This window comes from Balaenoptera acutorostrata, chromosome 19, assembly GCF_949987535.1.
Source record: "Balaenoptera acutorostrata chromosome 19, mBalAcu1.1, whole genome shotgun sequence".
NCBI lineage: Eukaryota > Metazoa > Chordata > Mammalia > Artiodactyla > Balaenopteridae > Balaenoptera > Balaenoptera acutorostrata.
Window position 1 is genome coordinate 45,765,883 of NC_080082.1, and position 26,424 is coordinate 45,792,306.

A 26,424-nucleotide genomic window follows, 5' to 3' on the forward strand; every position below is an offset into this window, starting at 1 on the left:
CCCCTTGTTCTCATGGTGAATCTACCAGAAGGCCTAGAGGGTGGGCTGGAAGCTGTGGCCAGGACCCTGCCAGCCTCGGGAGCTTGGGTTCTGTGCCAGGCGGCAGCCTCCAGCCCTGCGGGGAGGCCAGAGGAGAAGGCTTGCCTGCCTCCCCTCCTCGAGATGCAGAGTCCCAGCTCCTGCCCTGCTCCCCTGATGTCGCCTCTTTGACAATGTGATGTCAGGCCTCGGGTGTTGCAATAACATATCCTCCAACCACTAGATATTTTCACAGTTTTATTTACTATTATGTCCCATCATTTCTGTGCAGAAGGCAGCCGTATGTAAATTTTATTCCATTTTCTAATGGTTTGGGTTACATAACAGATAACAGCAGGAAGCAAAATTTGTATTGATACTTTACAGAGGAAGTTCTCAGGTCACTGCACAAAGATTTAACTGCAGTGCTCTAAGTTTATGGGAGTTTTGCAGCTGAGTTTCTGCACATGACTTTGAATATGTCACTATATGTTTATCATGGGCTAATTGTGGAACCGCATTTCCATACTTTTTCTTCTCCCTTTCATGAGATTACACTAGCCAGCGATGGAGGCAAGACTCTACAAGGAAGAAATGATCAGTTTGGGATAATTTTCTTTCCTGTCCCAAAATAGCTGTACGTCTGCATGTCTTGGGGACTCAGCCGAGACACATTTTTTTTTTCATTTGTTGCCTGATATAATGCAAATGTGATTTTGATCCTATAGCAAACTCTCCAGCTAGTCCGTATTATAAATTAATCAGACTCAACAACCACCAACATTTTTAAACTTTTGAAAAAAAATATTTAATAGGAGCTAAGCAAAAGAAGAAATCAAACCAGCTGCTGACACAGCTGTTTCTTTTCTTGTTTAATTCAGTTCAATATAAAGGTACCATATGCTGCTTAAAATGATGATAGGAAAGATGAAATAATTTAAGAGAATAACAAGAAAATACGTGAATTGTCAGCATTCTGTCAGATTTAAAGAATGAAATAGACAGGTGTAGTATTGACATGTTTAGCCTTGTGTGGTGTTGGCAGTTTTGGTGCGAACAACTTCTGACATGTGCTGAAGTGATGTGAGAACGTTTCTCCTCCATTGCAGACATTGGCGAGGAGGCTGGGAGATCTGCCGGCATCCAGCAGCCCGCACTGCTTCGCGACAGGAGCCTGGGCTCGGCCATGAAGGACTGCCCGTACTGTGGGAAAACCTTCCGGACATCACATCACCTAAAGGTCCACCTGAGGATACACACAGGTGAGGGATCCGGGTGCACAGCTCGGAGGAGGAGGTCCAGGGCTGCCATGCTCCTGTCCTAGGTCTACCCGCTGTGGGCCTATCCGTGCACCATTGTGTGGGTCTGAACTGACCCTAACGACCCAGTTCTCTACTCCATACTCACCCTCTTGAATGACACACGGGCATGTGGACATGGATCTCCCATGGTCCAGGCCTGGGATGCTGATGCTTTGTCCAAGGCCCTGCGACATTTTGCTGATGGCCTCCTTCTGCTGCACTGAAGTAGCACCTGCCACATCCTCACATGGACCAGGGGTCTTTCAGGTGCAGATGATGAGAACCCAGCTCAAACTCTAAGTATACAAGGGCATGTAGGAGGTCTTTGAAGGCAGGCTGGCTTCTGGCCCAGCTGGGGTTACGTGCCCACACCTGGGACTGGATAGATGGAGAGGAGGATGGGTGTCTCTCCACTGGGTCTCCTCAAAAGAAAAATCGAGATGCTCTTAACCAAGCCACTGGACCACTGCGGTCATTTCCCCTGTTACGGCGTTGTCCGAGCCCCTCGAGGTGAGGGCTTCTCTTGGTCTCTCTGTCTTGTCTCTCGGTCATGGTTCTTGTGAGCTTTTCTGCTAGTTGTTTGCACATTGCCAATACAAAAAAAATCTCTCTGACACATGGACACCTCCATTTTCTTTGATTTTTCTCCTGACACTTTATCTATTGGAGTGTGAGCTGCTTCAGAGGATAGACAAATATGCCATCTATTTTCAAAAATAATTGTGGTCTATTTCCTAAGGAATCAATAAAGCTTAGGGTTGTGAAGGATATTTAGTGTGTACGGGCCTCATGTGCAGCATGCGGTTAAAGACAAGGAGCCCTCACCTGGGCCCTCACCTGTGCCTGCAAATCTCCCTGACACCCAGAGGAGCCCTGAGGACAGGTGGCAGTGGGATGGGCTGCTGTCTTTATTCTCAACCTGGGTGCAGTTGGCCATCACCACTGTCCCTCCCTGTCCTGGAGCACTTCTCTCATGGGTTCACCCCAGGGCAAAGTCTCCTAAAATTATGCGCCAAGCTTGCTCACTCTCCAGGGTCCATGGGACCCGACCCATCTTGCCCATCTTCACCCTTATCACCACCCTGTGACCCCACTGCCTTCTTCCTGTTTCTCCAATGCAGAGTGCTTGCTTCTGCCACAGGACCTCTGCACCTACTGCCCCCTCCACCTGGAATGTTCTTCCTCCAGGTGGTCGGTCACTGGGGGCTTAGCTTCATGTGATCTCTTCAGAGAGACTGCGTGACTACCCTGCCTGAAATATCCCTCATGCCCCTGTTTTATTTTCTCCATAGACTTAACACCTTCTGAAATTATCTTGTTCAATTCAGTTGTTCATTTCCTTCTGTGTTGTCTGTCTTCCACCAAGTAGAATGTGAAGGTGTAATATTATCCATCTATTTAATTGCTATAGAACCCCGGGGCCTACAAGAGCACCTTGCAGTAAACTGCAGCTTACAGGGGGCATGGTACATTTATTTGAGAGGTTGAATGACAGAACAAATAAGTGAGTGACCCTCCTCCTGCAATGCCTGCCCTGTGATGGGTAGCACAGAGGGGACAAGTGCAGTGGGGAAGGTGGACCCTTCCCTAGGGAACCTGTGGTCCTTTGGGAAAGGCACCCTGCACACATGAGCTGGTCAGAAGCCACAGCGTGGCAGCCAGGCTGCAGGTGCTAGATTCCTGGTTATGGATGGAAGACCCTTCCGCAGGGGCTTCGTGAGGAATCCCTGAGTTCCTGCCTCAGGGCCTTTGCACTTCCCTGTAAGATAGGTCACCGGCTTGCGCCCTCACCTTCAGAGTTTGGCACCAATGTCCCCTTCTCAGTAAGCTCTTCCCAGTGATGGGGCTCAAGGCGAGGCAGCTCAGCTTTCTCAGATCATGGTGATGTCCACTTTCCTCCCCAGGTTGGAGCCGGGTCCCCTAGTGCTGTGGTGGTTGGGAGGGACCCACAGACCATCAGGACATGGGAGACAGTCCACCAGGGCACCCACGGTCTCACTGCCTACAGGAGTGTGGAGACCTGGCCAGGCGGGTGCTGTGGTACTGCCCTTTCATGTGATGTGGATACAGGCTCCTGGGCCAGGTTCCCCAGGTGCGTGATGGCTCACAACGGGTGAGGCCGGCCCTGCCGGGGAGTGTAGGTCTGGAAGGAAAGGGGCAGTGCCTCCCAACCAGGAGCTCTGCCGACCCTAGGGGCCCCCACCCCCATCAGCTTGTCTGTGATTCGAGTGGAAACGCCACAGAATATTCTTGGTAAATTAGGACTGAAGCTGGCAGAAAGAAGTCTTGCTGAACCTGGGTAGAAACAAATGGATACTGTTTTTAGAAGTTTTAAAGCTTGAGAAAGATTATGTTTTTCCAAACTTCTGCTTCTTTTGCGTCACAAACTTCTGAAGTTTGTAATCAATAGTCTTTGGAGACACAGAGAGAAGCAAGGCAGAGCCACAGACAGAGGCATTCCAGAAACTTCCCAGAATAAGGGTGAAAATGAAAGAAGCCATGGAAACATCACACCACCAGCCCTCCTCGGAAACAGAATTTGCAGTGTTTAAAAGGCAGAATGGTAACCAGATAAAGATCAATTTCCTTTTATCAAAGAACAAAGAAGTTGGAAAATGCTTACACTTGTGCTTCTGAACAGAACAGAAAGTGTTACACGTTATAAATCACCAAAGTAAAACATCCATTATGACAATGTAAAAGTGTAGATTACACGTGTAATTAAAAATCAAAATCAAGTGGTTTGTTAATGAATGAGTTAATAGGGGCCCCAGTTGTGGAGATGTCCTGTACTGCCTTCTCCTTTCTCTTTGCGGTTTTGTATTTCCAAGTGACATGGCCAGAGGCCAGCAGTCTCCAAAATAGAAGAGTTGTTTTCCAGGATGCCATCTTTTGAAGTTTTTCTATAATGGACCCATACGAGCACATTAAAAATCCAATGTGTAATAAATATATTTTAATTGGTCAGGATATGAGGTGGAACATTCTCTTGTGTCTTTCTGTCCTACTCCATCTCTATGGGAAGTTTTGATCGTATAGCATCAACTCTGATAAAAACACTTTCCTTTTTTAACTCCACTACATTAACTCAATTACTGCTCTTCTTCTCCCAACACCTGTTTATTAGAGAGGTTCTGAGAAGATGCACCAGTCAGGTTGCTTTGAACACCTGGGGGCTGGGCAGAGCCTGCAGGGAGCAAGAACGTTTCTGTTGTCCCCCAGGCTCCAGCCAGATCCATGTGTGATGGAGGGGAGGCACCCAGAGGACCCTCACATCCTAGGGCTGCCCCTCTCTGGCTCCTGCAGGGCAGACGTTGATTGCTGCCCACCCAGGGAAGGCTGAACTTCTCTCCTATTTGAAAGTTGGGCTGATTAGGACCCAATCACTGGACATGTGCGATTTGTCTTCTAGAGCACGCTGCCGGTGATTGGAATTCAGAGCCAGTCAGTAAGGAGACTTTGTCAGTTAGGGTTCTCCAGGGAACCAGTGTGCGTGTGTGTGCGTGTGTGTGTGTGTATACACATCTATGTACATATACATACATACATATCTATATACATATATACATATACATATATAGACACATCTATATACATATATACATCTATAGAGACCTCTATATACATATATACATATATAGACACATCTATATACATATATACATCTATATACATCTATAAATATACATATATTTACAAATATATATATCTATACATATATATATACACATCTGTGTACATATACATATATACACATCAATATATATATACATAGAGAGAGAGAGACAGAGAGAAAGAGAGAGGTCTTTATTATAAGGAATTGGCTCACTTGATGATGGAGGCTGAGAAGTCCCATGATCTGCAGCCGGTCAGCTGGAGGCCCCAGAGAGTGGATGGTATAAGTTCCAGTCTGAGTCCAAAGACCTGGGAAGCAGGAAGGCTGATGGTATAAGTCCCAGTCTGAGATGGAGTCCCAGCTCAAAGAGAGAGCTCCCTTACTCAGATTTGTTCTATTCAAGCCTTCCACGGATTGGATGAGGCCCACCCACACTGGGGAGGGCAATCTGCTTTCTCAGTCTACTATTCAAATATTACTCTCATCCAGAAACACCCTCACAGACACATCCAGAATAGCGTTTGACCAAATATCTGGGCAACCCTTGGCCCTGTCAAGCTGATGCATAAAATTAACCATCTCAGAGATGCATCAGCAAACACTTAGTCATACCATGCAACAGGAGGCAGGGATGCCCCCAGGTTGCCCCTGACCGAGGCCAGCCAGTCATTTCTTTATTGGCTGCCTGCAAATGTACTCCATCCGTTCCCTCACTACCTGCTCCCCCAGGTACTACCTTGGGGATATTCTGAAGGGTCCAGTGTGTCTGTTTTGTGCAGGCTGTAGGCAGGTAGTAATCAGTTCCTGAAAGGCTGGAGGGATGTGCATTCCCCACAAGCCCCAGGAGGGTGTAACACCCCATGTGATGGCCCACCTGTGTGTCGTGTTTCCCAGGGGGTGCCTGTTGTCTCAGGAATGACCATTTTAGAGAAATATAATAAGCAACCTCACTCATGAAAACTTAGAGGCACTAAAGTTCAGAGACTAATTAAAAATAAATCTCATTAGTTTTTTTCCCCTCTCAAACTATGCTAGTGGTTTATTAATCTGGTTTTGATTTGCTGCATGTGTTGGTCTGGCCCTGAGTTGGGCACCTCTTTATGGACTAGATTTGTACAGGGAAGCCAGCAGTGGTTCTCCGGGGGTCCCAGGGTGGGCTGAGGGGCATGCCCGGCACAGCCCACCCTTCTGGGTGCTGCCTCAGTGATACAGCAGCTGGGCGCTGGCCAGGTGGGATGCATGGGGTGCCCTCCTCGGCTCTCACCTGCATTCTTGGCACCAGACCCGAGGCTCCTCTGTCCTGATGGAGCCAAAGGGGACTGTGGAGGTGAGAAGACTTCTCTCCTGCAGCCCCTCCAAAGGGTTGTGTGCCCTCCCTGTGGGGAAGGCACAGCCTGGGAGTTTTCTTGCCTCATGACTGAAGCTGTCTACACAGCATGACAGCAACTGGCTGCCCACAGAAAAATTCAGCCAACAAGGATAGTATAACAACAGCAATGACAGTAACTGTAGTCACCACTTTCTGTGCACTCAGGTGTGCAAGCACTGCTTGCTGCTTGTGGATTATTATTATTCACCCCTAATCCTCACAGCACTTTGGAGACCAGGTTCCAACTCCCCTCTTATCCCGCCCCGTCCCCTTTGCAAGGGGAGGGAACTGAGCCTCAGAGATGTGAAGCTACCCACCCAGAGTTGCCCAGCATTGATTACAGGTCATAATCCAGATCTGCCTACTTTAGAATTCCATTCTATGAACCACTGCACTGTATTGCTATTTTTACTTTTCTGGGTGAATTTTTGGCTTGTTTTAGGGAATTAATGCAACATTTCTTTGACAGTGTGTGTCCACACCATAACCAGCTGGAGGAAAGGAAGTGACTTGTACCCACAAGGTGTGTTGACGCAGCCTCCCAGCGATTTAAAAGGGAAGTACTCTGCACCCTGGCTCCTCCTTGCTCCCTAACTCAGACTGGCCTGAGGCCTCCTTGACCCGCTTGCCTCCATTTCCCACCAGCCCAATGAGCTTAGGGAGGCGGTGAGGCAAGGAAACGGCCACTGTGGCTGGTGGAGGCTCCCTGACCCCTGGCATGGAAAGTGGGGTGGAATTAGACGCTGGCATAGTGGAGATGATAAACTCCTGATGCCTTTTTGGAAACTGCCTTTCAACCAAGCAGCGACTGCTCTGCAGATGTGGGTGGAAATGAAAGTTCAGCGGGCCTAACCTAGGTGCCTTAAGCCCGATGCACACACAGCTCACCTTTGATGCTTCTGCATCTCCTCTTCTGGTGAGGTAACCAACCAGGCTGCTTCAACATTTATAAAAGCACGTTGAATAAATGTTCAGAAAAGGATTGGTTAAAATGGGCGCTCTTCCCATTTCCTTTTCTGAAAGGAGAGCATTGAGTTATTCTTAGTGGGGGACAGATACCTGCATAATGATGAGAAAACAAAAAGACCCATTTGCCCTAAAGGAGATAATTCCTTTTTTTCTTTTTGTTTTGAATTAAAATTCTGTCGTTTTTCTGAGATGAACTAAAAGCCCATTTCCTTCTTCCACAGTCCCCCATCCTTGCTTTTCCTGCCTTAATGACATCCCAAACTTTTGTTGAAAATAATTGATTGAATTTAAATTTCCTTAAAAGTTTAAGAGGTAATGTTACAGTATAAATTTCCTACCAAACACTAAGTAGGGAAATATCCATTAGTGAAATTAACTACAGTTTCTAGGTAGCTAACAATGTACCGTATACAGTAGGGCATGGCTAATGAACACTGCAGTGGGTGATATTTCATTATACAAATTAATGCTCACATTTTAATGGGAAAGTCACATAATGAATCTCGGCTTCAGTGACAGCAATTAGAGACACAGATTGTCCCCTTCTGGACAAGGCACTGTTTAGCAATAAGCAGCTGTGTGAAAAGTCTTCAGGTTTACAACATATATATGCTTTGGGGGAATTAGTGTACAATTTATATTAATGTACTGAAGCTTCTCTGCAGAGGCACCACCATATTTATCTCTCCTGGTATTAACTAAGTAAAGACATGTAGAAAGACTAAATAAATATCAAATAGAGGATGCAAATACGGGAAAATATTAGGTTACCCAACTTAAAAGTGAAAACACTTTTGGGGTTTTAACACACACACACACGAGAAAGTTAGAAACATGAAGCCCTTCTTAAAAGCTTGATAAAGGGATTTCCAACGAGAATAAAATGAATCCCCCTGTTATTTTTGGAGACGCGCTATAGGGAACTTGCTCTGAATAGTTCCAGAATAACTCCCCAGAACAGTGAGGTTTCCTTGAATATCAAGTGCAAAGTGAGGCTTAGAATGATGAAAGACATGACCATGTAAAAATAGGTACAATGAACTAATTAAACCACTTGGTCATATATTTCTTAAAATTTATGATACAACGACTTGGAGAAGTTATCAATGATATTCCAAAATTGAATATACATCTTATGCCATGTGTCACTGGGTAGCTGGTTTAATGTAAGATGGTTCCAATAATTTCATTAGACCATGGAGTGATGAACTGATGATTTTTTAAATTTATTAACGCCTTTTCTAGCTAAACTCTCTTTTCTAGAAATGCATTGTTTGGGCCCACTTCTTATTCCTTTAAAATATTGTGAGAAGTTTCCCCACAGAAACCTACTGTTGTCCTTCCCTGCTTCCTTCGGTAGGTGAATGGCTCAGCGCCGGTCATCCTTTTCCCAGACACAAGTTTCATAGGCCAGACCTGGTCTGCAGAATAGGGTCTTTGGCCCTCTCTGTGTTTGAAAAAGTTTTTAAGTACGTGCCAATATTTTAAAACTGGGATATTGCATGTAGAAATCTGGAAGCAAGGCTTTCCTTAGATAGAGGTCCTTGTGTCCACTGCTGGTGGCATTGGGTGGCGGTGGCCCTCCAGGAGAGGTGGGTGGTCCCCACCCCGCTGTTTCGCACACTCCTATCATCTGCTTAGCTCTGAAAGCATCTGAGTGTATGGCTCCTGCAACAGGCAGAGGCAAAGACACTGAATGCAAACATCGTGGAGGTGACCAGAGGGCTCATGTCACCCTGGAAAGCCTCGGGCGGTCTGTCCGATTCCCCCCAGTAGATTTGGACTCATTTATGGGTCTGAGTGGGCAGTCATTCAACTGGACAGAGCTGCTGGCAGGGTCTGAGGTTGTCTGGGCCACGGGGCCGCACAGAACGTCTTTCCAAGTCTCAGGCAGAGCCCGGCCCGGGTGGGAGCGGCTGGGCAGGCCACTCACCCGCTCCTTGGCAGAAGCCCGGGGCTTGGTTAGAGCCAGCCCGACGCGCTCGGGCTAGATGGGGTGACGCTGACCAAGAAGCAGCTCTTAGCACAGGACTCGGCATTTGTCAGTCGACGAAACCGAAGAGCAGACCTTGGCCGTACCTCAGAGCCCGCTGAATGTGCTGACAGGGTTTTCCCTGTCACAACAGGCCACTGTTGTGAGACGTTTGCCTCCTGAGAGCTCTGAAATGTGCCCTTCAGGGAGGCTGCTTGGGAAACAGCTGGACTGTTTCCAGTGAAAACGAGACCCTTGGGTGGCCAGGCTTCCCCAGGGGGATGTGCTCACCCTTGGGTCTGCCCACCAGAAACGCACCCCAGCCGGGGCTAGTGGTGGTCTCAAAAGCATTTCCTCGTACCCTTCATAGTGATGAAGCCCAGGAAAGGCTTCAAGGCAGAGGACAATAGTGGTTATCCAAATCATTTAGGGGTTATAGAGAAAATAAAATCAGGTTTTTGTTCATTTTTAAAACGAAACATCCAAAGCGGGTGGGTTTATCCCATGCAGCTCACTCCGGAGCATTTATCTGGGGAACTGGGTGGTAGGAGGCAGTCACCCAAATAAAGCCTCTCAGGAACGTGGAGGTGGAGCCACGTGGAGAAACCACTGCGAGGGCCGTTCCAGGGTGTGTGCACGGGCGGTGCATGGGAGGCTTTCTAGAGCCTGTGCAGTCAAAAGAATCCTTGAGGACTCTCGTTAAGTGGCCCCGAATTTACCAGGGCCTGGATCCTTGGAGGCGCAGATGCTAAGAATGAACCATTCTTGTTTCTCAGATGTGGCCTCTTTTCCCTGGAACAGTGGTGGTCAAGGCCTGTTTTGAACTTTAAAAGAACAGTGGGTCAAGTGAAGAGATCCTCTCCTGCACTGTGTGATGTGTGGTGTGTATGTGATGTATGGGGTGTGTGTGTGTGTGTATGTGATGTGTGGTGTGTGTGTGTGGTGTGTATGTGATGTGTGGTGTGTGTGTGGTGTGTGGTGTGTGTGTGTATGATGTGTAGTGTGTGATGTGTGTGTGTGTGTGTGATGTGTGGTGTGTGTGTGATGTGTGGTGTGTATGTGTGTGTGTATGTGATGTGTGTGTGTATATGATGTGTGATGTGTGGTGTGTGTGTGGGGTGTATGTGATATGTGGTGTGTGTGTGTGTGTGTGTGGTGTGTATGTGATGTGTAGTGTGTGTGGTGTGGTGTGTGGTATGTACATAATGTGTGGTGTGTGTGATGTGTGGTTGTGCGTGTATATGTGTGTGAGGTGTGTGTGTGATGCGTGGTTGTGCGTGTATATGTGTGTGATGTGTGGTGTGTATGTGTGGTGTGTATGTGATGTGTAGTGTGTGTGATGTGTGGTGTGTGTGTGGTATGTATGTGATGTGTGGTGTGTGTGATGTGTGGTGGTGCATGTGTATGTGTGTGATGTGTGGTGTGTGTGTGTGGTGAGTATGTGATGTGTGGTGTGGTGTGTGTGTGTGTGATGTGTGGTTGTGTGTGTGTATGTGTGTGATGTGTGGTGTGTGTGTGTGGTGAGTATGTGATGTGTGGTGTGTGTATGTGTGCAATGTGTGGTGTGTGTGGTGTGTATGTGATGTGTGGTGTGTGTGTGGTGTGTGGTGTGTGTGATGTGTGGTTGTGCATGTATATGTGTGTGAGGTGTGATGTGTGGTGTGTGTGTTTATGTGTGTGATGTGTGGTGTGTGTGTGGTGAGTATGTGATGTGGGGTGTGTGAGATGTGTGGTTGTGCGTGTGTATGTGTGTGATGTGTGGTGTGTTTGTGTGGTGGGTATGTGATGTGTGGTGTGTGTATGTGTGCAATGTGTGGTGTGTGTGTGGTGTGTATGTGATGTGTGGTGTGTGTGTGGTGTGTGGTGTGTGTGATGTATTGTGCGTGTGTATGATGTGTAGTGTGTGATGTGTGTGTGTGTGATGCGTGGTGTGTGTGTGTGGTGTGCGTGTGATGTGTGGTGTGTATGTGTGTGTGTATGTGATATGTGGTGTGTATGTGTGTGTGTATGTGATGTGTGGTGTGTGTGTGTGTGTGTGTGATGTGTGGTGTGTGTGTGGTGTGTGTGATGTATGGTGTGTGTGATGTGTGGTTGTGCATGTATATGTGTGTGGTGTGTGGTGTGTATGTGATGTGTGGTGTGTGTGATGTGTGGTTGTGCATGTGTACGTGTGTGATGTGTGGTGTGTGTGTGTGTCATGTGTATGTGATGTGTGGTGTGTGTGTGTGTGTGATGTGGTGTGTGTGAGAGTGTATGTGTGTGTGGTGTGTGTGTGTGTGCCTCTTTCTTTAATGATCCTATGATATGTCTCCTCTCAAAGCCGTGAGAGCAGGGGCCTTGTCTCTTCGGTTCCTCACTCAATTCCCAGCACCAAGAACAGTACTTGGGGGGGTAGGGGGTGCTCATTCAATAGAGACTGTGTGAATGAATCCGTGTGTTTCTGGGTGTGTGGGTACATACATGTATGGACACGTATGCCTCTGGCATCATTCAGGAGACTTTGTTTAGCCCTTGACATGACTTTTAGAGTTGACATGATGCCATAGAGAACATGTGCTCTGACTTGCCACATTATAGGTCGGGGAAGCAAAGGTCCCAAGACAGGAATGCCCAGTGGAGCAAAAATAACACAGGTTCTCTGTCCCCAGTCCAGACTCTCCAAATGCCTCCTGGGGTCCAGAGGTCCAGACTAGCTTCCCTGCTACACTGTTCCACAGTATCGACCTAAAAGAGTACTTCCCAGGGAGGCTCTATGTAGTGGTTCCCCACCCAGGCGCCACAGAGGGTCACGTGGGGGCCTTTGAAAGACCCCAGAGCCCAGTCTGTCCCGGGAACTCAGAATTTCTGCAGGTGGAAGTGGGAGCAGGTATTAACACTTTTGAAAGCTCCCCAAGCTGTTCCACTTGGTTTTTCAAAATGTAATGTTTACACTTTTAGCATCAGAATCATCAGGGGCACTTACTAGAAGCACCCACTTCTGGACCCACCCCAGACCCAGGGAATCAGAACTGCTCTGCCTTAGGTGCCAGAACTGGTGTTTTATACTCTCCTGGGGGTTCAATGCCCAGTACAGTCTGACAGCCACTGCTCCCGTGAGCATTTCAAGTATGTGTCCCTCGGAAATCTACGCACACCTTCCAAGCATCCCTGCAGTCAGCCAAGAAAGGCAGTCCCCACTCCACCCAGGCCTGGAGGGAAGGTCTACATTTTCTCTCTGCAGCTCCTGCTGATGGATGCCCATGCATGCCCTACAAACCCTTTGCCAGACGCACTTAATCGTTTCCAGGTGCACTTTTGAAATGCAACCCGAGTCTCATCCAGTACCTGTAGGCACGTCTGCCAACTCTCACTGCAGGGCCCTCCCCCGGGTTTACATCAACCCGTGGGCCAGGATCTTGAGTTCCTCATCAGGTTCTCCTACCACAAGCCCCACAGACACCCTCTCAGCTTCAGGGGCTGCCTCTTCTCCAACTGGCACTGGACTTTTAGGTCAGCCCAGAAGTACCCTGTCCACAGTGCCCATCCCACTGAGGGTTCCCTAGTCTCCAGTGAGATGTCCAAATAGCAGTGGCTGAAGTGAATCCAAGCCTAACACGGGGATTGACTTCAAAAAGTGGGAAATGGTGCCTGAAGCCATTTGTACCTTTACATCAAAGGGGAGTGAGTCTTCCTCTAGATCCATGTCATTGGTCTAGAGACAAGGTGACCTTTGCATTCAGAGAAAGAGATTCCCAGCTGGGAATCTGATGTGTCCAGAGGAAACCTTCAGCTGCTCGTAGGAGGGAAAGAGGAGCACATAGCCACCATTTGATGAGGCAGGCATAGCTTCTCCCAGGCTGGAGCACACAGTCTGGAGGTGACCTGGAGTCCTCTGCTCAGAACCTGGGCTGGTGGTCCTCTTATTTACAAAATACATGCATCCCCCCCACCCCACCCCCAACAAGTGTCTTGCCCCCAAATGGCCTATGCCTGGAGAACTGGGAGTCACGGCGTCAGCTGAGACTAGACACAGTAAAATGTCTCCAGAATACACCATTCACCCATGACTTGCTGTTGCTTTTAGATCAGTGTGTTTTACAATAGAATAAAGGAAGCGGTGGGGGATGCTTGAATTTCCTCGGAGAATTAATTGTGGATATTGACAGGGAGTTGTTGTGAACAAGCTCGTGGGAACTCTAACAGTCCCATTCCTTCCAGAGAGCTTTTCGATTCCAAAGTCCAGAGAAGACCCTGGATTGCGAACAAATTCTTGGAATATATTTAAATCCGCATTTGTTTACCCTCCCCTTTTCCTCTCTCCTACAATGTAGGCAGGTCTAAGTTGTATGTTATGGTACCTTTCCCATAGTGGAGAGAACAATAGAAGTTGTGTGTTGGATTTAAATAAATATTTAATTCATGAAAATGATCTTATATGTTTTAAAACAGTCTTTAAAGCTATTTTTATTCTCTAGAAAGTGCTTATTATAGGTAAATTACACATTTTACTACCAGAGCATTAGGTTTGCCATTAGTACAAATTTAAGGCACTACAAAGACCAGTAGATAATGTTAATTTCAAATACAGAAACTAAATATATTTTGTGCCTTTTTATTACTCATTTTCTTTTAAGTTTTATTGACTGCTTTTTATCTTAGCTATATGTCTTTACATGCTGCAATCATAATGCACTGTAATGGTATTAATATTTTATAGAATCGGTATTTATAGTTCTTTATTTAGAAACAATGCAGTAGGTCTGCGGATATCTGAGCCCGTCTGGAATGGTGCCCTCCAAATAATGATAAATTACTTGTGCAGCATGCCATTTGCTAATTATATCCATGATTTACTGCAGAGCAAGACTTAAATCATTCATTTCAGTCTTGCGTAACAGTGCCATAAAATTTTTAGGTTTAAAAATGGTTTCCATGTGTATAATTTAAACAAATTTTAGAGCTATTGTATACACAAAATATTGCAACCACCCATTTGTTACATACTTGGTCTTTTTAAACTTCTACTTTTAATGATCACTGTGGTTGAAATTATTATGCTTAATTTTCATAATCATAGCTTTTAAATCTACAGCCGTTTTCACATGTTAGATAAAGAAAAAGATAGCTAATTGTGTGTAGATAGTATGTCATTCCTGAATAGTCCCAAATGGTACAAAATCATTAAAAAAGCTTAAGAGTACGAATTATTCTTCTATTAAAAAACAGTCGTTCTCTGACTAATTATTAGTTTGAGCTGCTTTGTTTCCAAGAACAAATGTTGATCCTTCTAGCCTTGTTCAGCACACCAAAATGAGATTAACACTTTTTTTTTTCTCCTTATACCAAAATCTTGCAGGTGAGAAACCCTACAAATGTCCCCACTGTGATTATGCCGGCACCCAATCAGCCTCCTTAAAATACCACCTAGAGCGGCACCACCGGGAGCGGCAGAACGGAGCCGGGCCACTGTCTGGGCAGCCCCTGAACCAAGACCACAGGGACGAGCTGTCCAGCAAAGCTGCTTTGTTTATCAGGCCAGACATCCTGAGGGGCGCCTTTAAGGGTCTCCCCGGAATCGACTTCAGAGGTGGCCCTGCGTCTCAGCAGTGGACATCAGGGGTGTTCTCATCTGGAGATCACTCAGGGCAGGCCACTGGCTTGTCTTCTGAGGCTCCTTCAGACACTCTGAAAGGTACCGACCTTCCTTCCAAAAGCACCCACTTCTCCGAAATCGGGAGAGCTTATCAAAGTATCGTGAACAACGGTGTGAATTTCCAAGGGTCCTTGCAAGCGTTCATGGACAGCTTTGTCCTAAGCTCCTTGAAGAAGGAGAAGGACATGAAGGACAAAGCCCTATCTGACCCTCCTTCCATGAAGGTCCACGGGGCAGATGGCGGCGAGGAGAAGGTGGGCGGCAAGGCGGCCCCCAGGAAGTCTGAGAAGTCTCAGTACGAGCCCCTGGACTTGTCCGTGCGGCCGGACGCCGCCTCCCTCCCAGGATCCTCGGTGACTGTACAAGACAGCATCGCGTGGCATGGCTGCTTGTTTTGTGCTTTCACAACGTCCTCTATGGAGCTGATGGCCCTTCATCTCCAGGCCAACCACCTGGGCAAATCGAAACGCAAAGATAGCGCCGTCGGGGTGACGGTCAATTGCAAAGACCAAGCCCGGGAGGCCAGTAAAGTGGCCCTGTTGCCCTCGGTACAATCAAGCAAAGAGATGGCGCTTTCCAACATGATGGGGCCTCTAGACTCAGCTTCTGAAAAGATGGCCCAAGGACAGGTCAAAGAGACTCTGGGAGAACAGAAGGGTGGCCCATGGCCCAGCCACATGGACCCTGCGTTCTGTAACTTCCCGTCAGACTTCTACAAGCAGTTCGGTGTTTACCCAGGTCTGCTGGGCTCGGGGGCCTCCAGTGCCTGCCCCAACAGGGAGCCCGACGGGAAGGCCCACTTGGAAGATGATGCCCCGATCCTGATCCCTGAAACCACAAATAAGAACACTACTGATGACCTCTCGGACATCGCCTCCTCAGAGGACATGGACTCGTCCAAAGGAGAAAACAACGAGGAAGAGGATATCGACACGGAGCCGGAGGTGATGAGCAAGCCGCCTGCCCTGAACAAGGACGGGGGCAGCGACGGTGGGGATGGCCTGCTGCCCGCAGGCGCCCCACAGCCCATCCAGGGACTGGTCTCCCCTCTACCCCAGGCATCGGAGAAGCAGTGGCACAGCCCCAGCCTTCTTCCAGCCCAGGACCCCGTGGCGAGCCTGCCCAAGCCAGAGCGGGGGCCCCAGGGCCTGGAGAAGCCGATGAATGTGCTGTCGGTCCTCAGGGCCTACAGCGCCGATGGCTTAGCAGCCTTTAACGGACTTGCAAGTAGCACAGCAAATTCTGGATGTATCAAGAGGCCAGACTTGTGTGGTAAGTTTTAGAATCCTCTTCCTTTAGTTCATTTCCCAAAACATCAGTGCTGATTTGTGCATTTTTTAAAAATGGGGTAGACTTATCCATGAGCAGATTTTGAACTACACATAAAAAATACCCCGACTATGCTGTATATGCAATATAGACAATCATGAGAGTCAACTTCATTTAGAAGTGTTGGACCTCGTACTTTTGTGTTTCAGTTTGCATCATTGTGATCTGAAATGCCTGTACGGAAGGCATGGAAAAGGGGGCGGGGTCTCACAGTGTGCACTACTCCTGTTTTTAACCCATAACTTGAGGGGGAAAGGAAAAATTTCAAAAAACAAAAAGAGAAAGAGACATGGTAACTTGCAAACTTTTCAGTCTTTTCAACTTGTGCATAAGATGCCTAAAGACAATCCCTTACTGCTTTGCTAAGCCAAATCTGCTTTCTGAAACTTTTCTTTATAATGACTTGAGGATACTAAAATCATATCACACTAACCACAATGCAGAAATAAAATGACCCTCTCTCCAAACAGGGAGATGGTTTGGGGTGTTTGTGATTCATCTTCAGACATATCAAATGGCAGTTACTGTGACTTTGGCCTTCTATTATTGCCTTCTGTCTGTCTGTTTCTTCACCTGTTGTTCGAACAAGAATGTACACTATGAAGTCCCTGGTTAGCAGTGTTGTGATCCTGTGTGTCTTGGATTTATGCCTGTCTGATCTTGTTAGCAAACTGGCACTTCTTTACCTCCTTAAAGAATATGGTTACTCCAAAGTAATTCCAGATCTTAAAAAGTAATGCTAGATTTGAAGCCTAGAACTGCATCAAATCAATGTCGGCGTGGGCAGGGAGGATCAACGTCATTCTCTTGTCACCCAGATATTCTTATTCGAAAGCCTTTCTCCGAATCAAAGCTCAGGATGTTATTCCCAGCCCCAAATATCCTCACTAGAGACAAATGACCACGGTACCTTTCCATCTGTAATCTATGAATTAATTTCTGTGACTTTACTTCACTTGTTGAAAAAAGGAAAGAAAGAAGGAAGGAAGGAAAGAAGGGAGGAAGGAAAGGAGAGAAGAAGGAAGGAAAATGGATGGAAGGGAGTAGTGTTTAACTTCTGAATCCTGACATTCCTTTTAGCACAGAGTGGGATTCAGCAAGCTGGACTCAGTTCATAATTTAAATTGATGTATTTCTTTTTCCCTCTCCTTCCCTAATTCACTAAGAACTTGATCAAGCAGTCAGAAATATTTTTTGAATTGTCAAAAATCACTAAATGGATTTCTGACAGCTCAAAAAAATATTGACAATTCCTTATGCTGAATGATTCATAAGGCCCCATTAACCAGCACCCCCAGATCTATTTTTAGCCACATACAATTCATTACTTTTGAAGCTGTTAAAAACAATATTTAAAAGAAAGAGAAAAGAGTTTTATGTCAGTCCAATTTTTTTTGATCTTTTTTTTTTATTGTTGTTTTTAAGTTTGTGATTGGAGTGCTTTCTTTTTTATTGTTGTTTGGGGTTTTTTTTTTTAAGTCTATTTTCAGTTCTTTCAAATACCTACGTAGGACCCATAGTTCCTGCCAGGAATCCATGCATCAGAAAAGATCAAAACCTGGCATGTTTATAAGCTCATTATTATTCAAATGAGCTCATATTACCCCTATTAATTTTCCCATCGTCCTATCAATGCCGAAGGAAGGCTGCCCGCCTTTGAGGAAGCGTGCCCAATTGTGTCCTTTTGCACCAGGCGAGGGTGGAGGGAGGGGAAGGCAGCACCAGGAAGCACTTTCCTCCGAGCTGCAGCTCTTAGGCCCTTTTACCCCCTCCCAGAATAGCAGCTCACCACACTTCCCTGACATTTCCAGGGTACGTGCAAAAAAACTTGCTTAGTCAACCTTTCGGCCATCGGGCAAAAGAGCCTGAGATGTAAGTCGTGGCCTCTCTCCCAAAAGGGGAGTGAAGACCCTCAGGCCAGCCAGGCTCCAAGGCACCTGGTCGCTTCCCAGTGGACGGTCCAGGTCTCACTGCTCCACCTTGAACTCATGGTGAGATGCCAAAACTAACTCGGGCCAAAAAAATGCCTATTTTTAGAGTGCACAAGTTCTGCATTTCGTTTATGCTAATTTCTTCTGCATCCTCCCTCTTGCTTTAGCTTGGGAGCAGGCAAGGAAGGCCCTTCTCTGGCTTTTGTGTTTGCTTGGTTGGGGTGGAAGCCCTGTCCTTTCGCCTCCAGGATGGCCTGACTCTGTCCATTTCTCATTCCCCCGTCCCATACCTGGCCCACCATAATCAAAATCCTCTTCTTGTTTTCTTACTGGCTGCTCTGACCCAGGAGGGCCAGGCATATTCATCCTTCCTAAGAGTTGATACCTGTGAGGAAAACTTAAACCCACTGAGCTACAAAGGGGGCATTTGAGGACATTTTTTCTTACTGCCTTTCTAGCATTGCAAAAAGCACAAACGATAGTTGAAAACTTCAAACTCCCATTGGCTTGACTTTGCCAGGGTGGAAATGATATTGGCACAAGGAATCAAATATTCCTAATGTTTATTCTCTCCTCTCTGCTCCACTCAGAGTAGATATGGATTTCCAAACCAGCCCACCAGCTTAATAGCTGGTTTCCTCAAGAAGCTGGGCTTTGCCTAACCAAAGAATTATTCTGATAGTTCTCAACTTAAGAGAGTTTGGGGTCTGATTTTATCTGGTTAGTAAACCCAAATCCCCACTTTGACGCCCTTAGAAACAGACTTGTGGGAGGAGCTAATGTCTGTCTGTTTCTATTCTCATGGGTGTAGAAGTGTTAGAAGAAGCATCAGTAAAGACGTTGTTCGAATCACATCGACCCCCCCCCAACCCCCCCCCACTAGAGCTCAGTGGCTCTGCTGACACGTGCTGGTGAGTGGAGAAGGTGTCTTCTAACCCTCGGTCTGTGGGTGATCTTCATGCTATAGGCTCTACTTCTGGATGCTTCCTTAATTCTGCATGCCTGCTTTCTGACTTTTAAAACTCTGGTCTTTCATTCCTTGGTGTCATGGACCTGGGGTCCTGGACAATATGCACTGCCCACTGCTAGGCAACCCAGCCAGCCGGGTAGGGGAGGTATGTAGCATGTGCCAACGTTGAAAGCTTGAGCATGAATTTTCAAAAGATCAGAGGCACGCTACAGATGATCCCGAGGAGGAGATTGAGCCGTCTTGGATTAAGCTGAAGGACATGCACTGTTGCTTCTAGAGTGAGTCAGTTCCCACTCTGGGCCTGATCTTGCTATAAGAAATCCTGCTCCAGTCAAAGTCCCCATTTCGTGAGGTGGTTTCCAGACTCCAGGCATGGCCCTACCTTTCTTTATTCTGTTGAAGAGCATAATGTACAAGGGTACTCCCGGCCATTGGAGAACTCAGATGTGCCCTCGGTTTTTTTTGGGAATGCGTTTGACCTTGGTTTTGTAATGGGACAAGATCCACCTGAGTATTTAATAAGGGGGGGGGGGCAAGGGCAGACCAGGGCAGCGTCACATCCACTGACAAGACAAGGCAGGCAGCCCCTTTGTCCAGCCTGAGAAATCTGACAAACTATTGGGACAGCCAGTAGCTCGGAGATCTGAGAGTGCTCTGGTGGGCCCTAGTCAGCACAGAGGCTGGGCTGTACAGCACCTGGGGGGCTGGCTGCATGGCCCAGGTACAGAGCTTGCTTCACTCCAGAGTTGGTGGATTTAGAAAGCAACCCTTACTTTTGCTTTTGAACCTGAGACAGATGTCTGGGAACCATCGTGTATTGAGTCTTGCAAGCAGAGTTTGCTCTGTGTTCTTTGGTGAGCCCAGGGGTAGGGTTGATGGGGAAGAACTAAAATCAAATTAAGGGAACATGAGTGAGAAGAGTGCAACCCCCTTACTCTTCGAAGCTCTGCCCTGGAGTTACCGCCACTCAGGGAAGCCCGGCTGAGTGAGGAGAATCTATCAGCTTGTCTATTGTGGGCATGAGGCCCTTGTGTCGTGGCTGCCAGACCAAGTGACCCACCAGACCGGGGAGGAAGCCAGTGAGAAGGCAGGGTCATTACCAGCAATAGTCCCAGTATTCCCAATTGGGGGGAAACTGGCTTCCCTGACCCAAATTATGCCTGCGACCCTGGATTCTCTCATAGCAACAAGAAAATTAGGACTCCCTTCCTGAAAAAAAAGATGGGGTCCATTTAAACCTCTGTACCTTATGTGTTCTAAAATGTGTGATGAAATGAACCAGGATAACAAAGCTGAACTCTTTTAAAATGTGACTCTGTCCTCCAGAAACCTTGTTGATTTCTCAGCATAGGCAGTCTGAAAACATTCAGGGGTGGGCAACTGTTTTCTTAGAAGGCCAGAGAGCCCTTAGGCTTGTAGGCCCTGTGGTCTCTGCTGGGCAGCACAAAGCAGACAATAAGCAATAAGGAAGTGAATGGGCATGGCTGCGTTCCAATAAACTTCATTTACTAACACAGACAGTGGGCTAGAATTGGCACAGATCCCAGTTTGCTGGCCCCCGCTCTAGTATAAAGAAGGTTGTGTTGATGTGGTCACCCTAGAGAAGACATGTGAAAACTGTCCTCTGCCAGTGAGATGATGCAGGCAGGACCCAGGTCAGCAGCTACGACATTCCATCTATTGCCATTTAATGCCAGAGATGTGAGAGATTTTCCAGAGAGAGAGAGAGAGAGGACTTGTAGACCCAGGTGGCCTGGACTGGCTATTTCTGGAAGGTCACATCTCTACCTATGCATCAGAGACTTCCAGGGCTATGACTTCCATCATGGCTTCCATCATGACTTCCATCATGGCCAATGCGGGCAGAGGAGGAAGACACAGGACCTCTTTCTTGGCTCTGAGGTGAGCTTGATGGACAGAAGTGTGAGCATAAAAAGAGGCAATGGATGTATAAGAGCTTGGATAAATGGTTCTCAGTTGAGCTGGTATTTTCTGGGAGAGGTGAACATCCGCATGAGGCTCTCGCAAGGAGATGATGTCACTGCCCAAATGTCTTTTGGTTGCAGTCATCCCTTTAGCACTGAGCAGGCACAAATCTCACTTTCCATCAAGGTTATGGAGACGTATCTTACTTCCTTGGGTCTGCCTTGCCAAGTCATTGATAGCGATTTCTTGGTATGTGGGAACATTAGCTTAGAAGACAGTTCTGGCAATTTTGTGTTGACATCTCATTGCCATGGTCTCACCGTTTCAGTTTCTACCCAATTCTTCTCCTGTTAGAAGGCAAGTGCTTTGGAGTAGGAAATAAGTCCTGCCTCCTCAGTCTTTGGCCAATAAATGGCTAAGGTCTGTGGTCAGTTAGGGATTTCCAAGGGAGCCGTGGTGGTGTACGTGAAAACACTGTGAGCACTGCATGTGTGTATGAAGACACCGGAGCATGGGCTACTGGTGCACAGCCTATGACAGTTGGTACATTTTTGCGGATGATCTTAAGTTCTAAGGTGTGGCCCTGAAGCCAGCAGGTTCTAATGGAGAAAGGAGGTTAAATTAGTTAAATGGCAGAGGAAGAGAACCACAAAATCCAAATTTGCCAAGCGGACAGGTGCCCAGGCTCAGCCAACACGTGTGAAGGCAGTGAGCCTAGGAGGCCCAGGGAATCTCTGTTGTAAGGTCTTGTCTCTAGAGCTGCCGTGCTTTATTTAAAGCCAGATGAACAATCATCCTCCTCTTCCTCTTCTTCATGAGATGATTCTCCTATGTGTTGGCTTGCAGAGACTGTGGATAAAGCACAACTTTCGCACTCGCTTTCTTTGCCCGATTTTATCAGTTACAGGTTGGTCTTTGACTTCCATAGTCCAGCCTGCTCCCAGTAATGGTGTGTGTACAGGGCCTGATGTCAGGCCTCAGTAGGGAGGACCACTTGGCTTGTCCTGAAGTCCAAGGGCAGATCCTTTCAATTAATGCAAATCACCACCCCTCCTGCCTGCTCTGCCCAGGCTGGCTGCATCACAACTGGCTGCAGAGCCTTTCCCTTTAACTCTGGTGGGACAAAGCACAGTTGTTGTCCCCCAGGGTCTCCCACAGAAACCAGCACCCTGGGCAGACTCTCCCCTGCCCTCATCCAGAGGCTCTCCGTGCGCACCATGTTGACGAAGAGGCATTCTCTTCGGATGGCAGCCCTCTCCAAACTCTTTCGGCATTCTACTCCTCCTCCCCTTCCCTCTTTTTAAGTTAAATGAGAATGCCACTGACATGATGTCGTTTGCACTGCAGGATGACAGAACTGTTGTGTGAATACCATTGTATTTGCCAAATGGTCCACTCGTCATTTCAGAACAAACAAACGGATGGTGTCTGTAAGTCGGCAAACACTGGTGACATTTAGCCTTGTTTATGTTCCTTTCCTTTTGCTGCATATTTTTGGCTCCAAAAGCTACCGTCTGAATCAACAGTGCCTCCAAAGCAGGAGAAAAGTCTGGTAGCTTTCATTTTGGTTGCCGTGTCCATGTTCTCTTTGGATCGCGTGATACCTACTGCCCAGGATCAAGCCTGAGGTGGGAGAAGAGACCAACCAAGCTCTTTGGTTCAAAACATATATACAATGTTTCTCCTCCCTGATGATGACTTCACATTGGGAGGGAGGAAGAGAATGCTGGGAGAAGAGAGTGTTGTCAGAACGGACACCCACATCCCTGGGGAAATGCAAACTCTCCAGGCAGGCCCAGCCGCCGCCATATGCAATAGGAGAGCTGTGACCCCGTGGCTGTCTTGAGCTGTGTGTGGGTACTCTTGGGCTTAAGTTCTGGGGTCTACCTTCTTAGGCTACTGAATCAAAGTGGTGGTTGGCACGGGCAGCCATCTAGCTGCCACATGTGCCACGGACCACATCTTAACTGCTGAAGGAATCAGGTTCTTTGTTTTTTTATTTTCGGATGCTATATGCCAAGCCCAGGTTTCAAATAAGTAGTAACTTTCTCCTGTTACTTAGCGCTGATCAACGACACCTCTACATCTAATTGCCAACCTGCTCTAATCACATGGGCTCTTCTTGCTTTAGCCAGAGACAGAAGGACCAAATTTTATAAATATTGCTTTATTGTCATTACCCCATTAAACAATTAGGGAATGTGGCCCTGCCCTTGCTTTCAAATGCCTCTAGCCCACGTGGTTTCTGGATTGTTTAATGAATCTGCACATTTTCTTGCAGGTAAGTGACACCCCCTGTTCTAGTCGGTCTAGCTGGACTTGCCCTTGTCTGTTCGTGCTCCCCGGTGGCTATCTGCAGCTTGTTAATCGTGTAAAGTCAAGAGAAGAATGTATACACATATGTGTGTTGAATAAATAATTACTATTGGCATAGGTATGTGTATACACGTGGCACACCAACCTACGGTATATATAGCAAAGAATCAGGGAGGCTAAAAATACTGCCCCATATGTTCCACTATTAGCGGAGGACGGTGAAGGCTTAGTAACTTGAACGGGAGAGAAAATTCCCTCCGAGTCATGAATTCTGCATGACACACGCTGGTGGATTCGAGGTCCCTTCACCTGTGGAAACCCTGGTGGGGGCCCTGCTCAGCACAGCTTCTAGAGGCGGGCCCTGCGATGGTCTCGTTGGCATTACTGCTTGTGTCTGATTGTCCTGTATTTTGTAACACTTTAGAAGAATACAGAAAAGTGCAGTAATTATCTTTCTCCATAGTATTTAAGCAGTAATATTGCTAGTTTAATATTGTGTCAGGTCGTCATGTTAACCAGGAACAGATGACAGTAAAATTCCAGTGAATAGCACCTTGATATCCACTCCTTAAAAATGGTGATTGAAGCAAAATGTGTAAACTTGTACCAGGTTATCGTGTGCTTTGGAATAGAGTATTGTTGAAGTAATTAGAAGATATATGAAGGTGTTCCTGGTAATGAAGGCATGTAAGTTATAATAATTGTAGCTTTCTGAATAAGTGTCAAACTATATCTTTAAGTGTGCTGTATGCTGAGTTACAAGTTAGGTCATTTATGAATGGAATGTAAAAGAATACTAAAAATGCTTCAATAACTTATCTTGGTATTGCTAATAAAAAAAAGCTGTGAAACATTAGTGCAGTTTTGAGTCATTATGTTAATTCACTCCACAACACCCTCCACCCTTTGACATCCCTCTGTCGGGAGCCCCAACAGGACATTCAGGGAAACTAGTGATGCTGTCCCGTGGTTTGTTTTCTGGGCCACCTACCGCATTTTCCACCCATCTTTAGGTGGACCCAGGAGTTACAATTCCTAAACATACAAATGTCAAGGCACCTCCTGATTTGGGTGGGGTGACCGTGGCGGGTCCAGGGAGTGCATCTCTCTGTACAAGTGTCTCTCGGGTGCGTGTCTAGACCGCACGATGGCTCACAGGCCCTGTGGGGGTCTGTGCAGGCCGCTGTCCCTCATCCCTGGTGTGGAGGACTACATCTGCCCGGCCTTCCTGCAGCAAATCATAACATTTTCTTTTCATCCTGTGAAGAGTAGTTTTACATGGAAAGGTACTTGGAATTGTTGGAGTCTGGAGTATTTTTGTCCACTGAGATTTTTTGGTTGTGCCCTGGTCTGTTGTAACAGGCTTCTGCCCACCCCGCCCTCAACCCCATCATGGCAGGAAGGGTGCAGGAAGGAAGGATTTCACTTTTCTTTTGTATTGCTTAGTTTTTTTGTCCATGGGCTGGACTTCAGGCCCCTGCCACTTCAACGATGTTTTCAAGCTTCTCTGATTGGGTCTGTTTTGTAAACTTCTAAATTCCATGCTCACTCTGTTCCCTGGCTAACTGCTCCGGGCGGGGGGAAAGGTATTATCGTCGTTTGACAGAATCCCAAGCCCCAAGCTTGGTCCCCACACTCCAGATAAACAAAGTGTCCTGTGTACAAGGGGCTGGAAGCCCAGAACCGTCCATTTGAACAAGCCTGGCCTTAGCAGCAGGACAACCGTATCACCTTGACTGCTGGAAGCATTCCCTCCAGTATTTCTCATGAAAACTGTTCATGTGATCCCAACCCCCAAAACCATATAGTACAGGATTAGATTGTCTCTTATTTGGGGGAAGAGGTGAGAAGTGAGAGGTTCTGCGTCTGAGAATATGATTCTGTTTACGTGAAGCTGAGAACATAGACTGTGGGTTCTTATGGAAAACGTGATGGACCCCCAAATGCCCAGCCAAGGTAAAGCGAAGTGACCCCAGCCACCAGGTCCTGGTCCATGGCCACATCGACCTGAGCTAGCTTTCACCAGCAGGGTGTAGGCACAGCCTGAACCAAAAGAAAGACTCCAGTGGAATTTCGTCTTTGTTTCCAATGACCCCCGAGTCTGCGGAACTGCCCTAGGGACGAGAATTCACCTCTGCCCTTTCCTGGGTCCCCGCCTCCTGCTGGCCCCCCGAGACCTGCATCGCTTCCCCACGCACACCAAGCCTCTGTGAGGGGTGCTGTGTGCTCCCTCCTTCAGGGCCTGAAGCCACGTTGGGTTTTAGATGCCACATTTGCGGCTCCCAAGGAGGGGTCACCACCATCCAATTCTGTGAAGGCAAGGGGCACCCTCTGCACCACCCAGACCCATGCCTCCAGCCTGGAGATGTGGCCAGGACCAGAGGGCTCTGTTGAAGGGCTCAGGGTTGAACACATTGCCCCTGGCTCTGTTCTTCATTTACAGCCACACGAATCCTTGCTGACACCACAGCACTGGCCTTGCCAGTCCGGCAGGAATGGGGCTGGGGGTCCAGTGCAGCGTGAGTGGCCGGGCCTTGGCAACAGAGGCAGAACCGCTGCAGGGAACAGGTCACCCTGGCTTCTCACCCGGATGGCAGGAAGGCTCCCTTGAGCCCCTTATTCAGGCGTCTGTGTTCCCTGTTCCCTCCACGAGGGCCCAATCCCCCTAAGGGGGTCTCCATGCATTTCCACTTCAAAAGCAGGGGGTATTTCCTGGGCTGCTCCCCCGGGGGTACTTCTCAAGCTTAGAGGAAACCTTTGTGGATTCTCCTCTCCTGTTTTTTATGAGCCTCCTCCCCGCTCTCATTGCATGACCCTCCCTCGCCCTGCTCTCCCCATTCCCACCCACCTCCCCCTCATTCCCCTCATTCCTGCTGCCTCTGGGGAAGAACTCCCTTCTCCCCAGTTGAGTGTTCTTGGGAACATCCTGTCTGTGGCTGTGAGGGAGCTGGGTGCATCCAGGCCTCTGGGGTGAGCTGACCTCATTCACAGCTCAACGTGGGGGCCGGCTGTCCTGTTTCTGGAAGCCTGCCACCCCACCCCCGCCAATCCCCACGTGGCATTATAACAAGCCCG

At 47.6% G+C, this 26,424-nt stretch overlaps 1 protein-coding gene across 6 annotated transcripts in view; it reads left to right on the top strand.

Annotated features, from left to right (window-relative positions):
* Positions 1–26,424, top strand: part of ZNF536 (zinc finger protein 536) — a 418,463-nt gene that overhangs the window by 260,287 nt on the left and 131,752 nt on the right. For 4 of the 6 annotated variants that reach the window (XM_007165033.2, XM_007165032.2, XM_057535043.1 and 1 more), the window contains exons 5-7: positions 1,128–1,280; positions 6,774–6,827; positions 14,581–16,149. In XM_007165033.2, coding sequence (XP_007165095.2) covers positions 1,128–1,280; positions 6,774–6,827; positions 14,581–16,149 — 1,776 coding nt within the window. Of the gene's footprint in view, positions 1–1,127; positions 1,281–6,773; positions 6,828–14,580; positions 16,150–23,314; positions 24,206–26,424 lie in introns of those variants that run through there. The other 2 variants (XM_007165036.2, XM_007165035.2) reach the window with 2 other exon arrangements.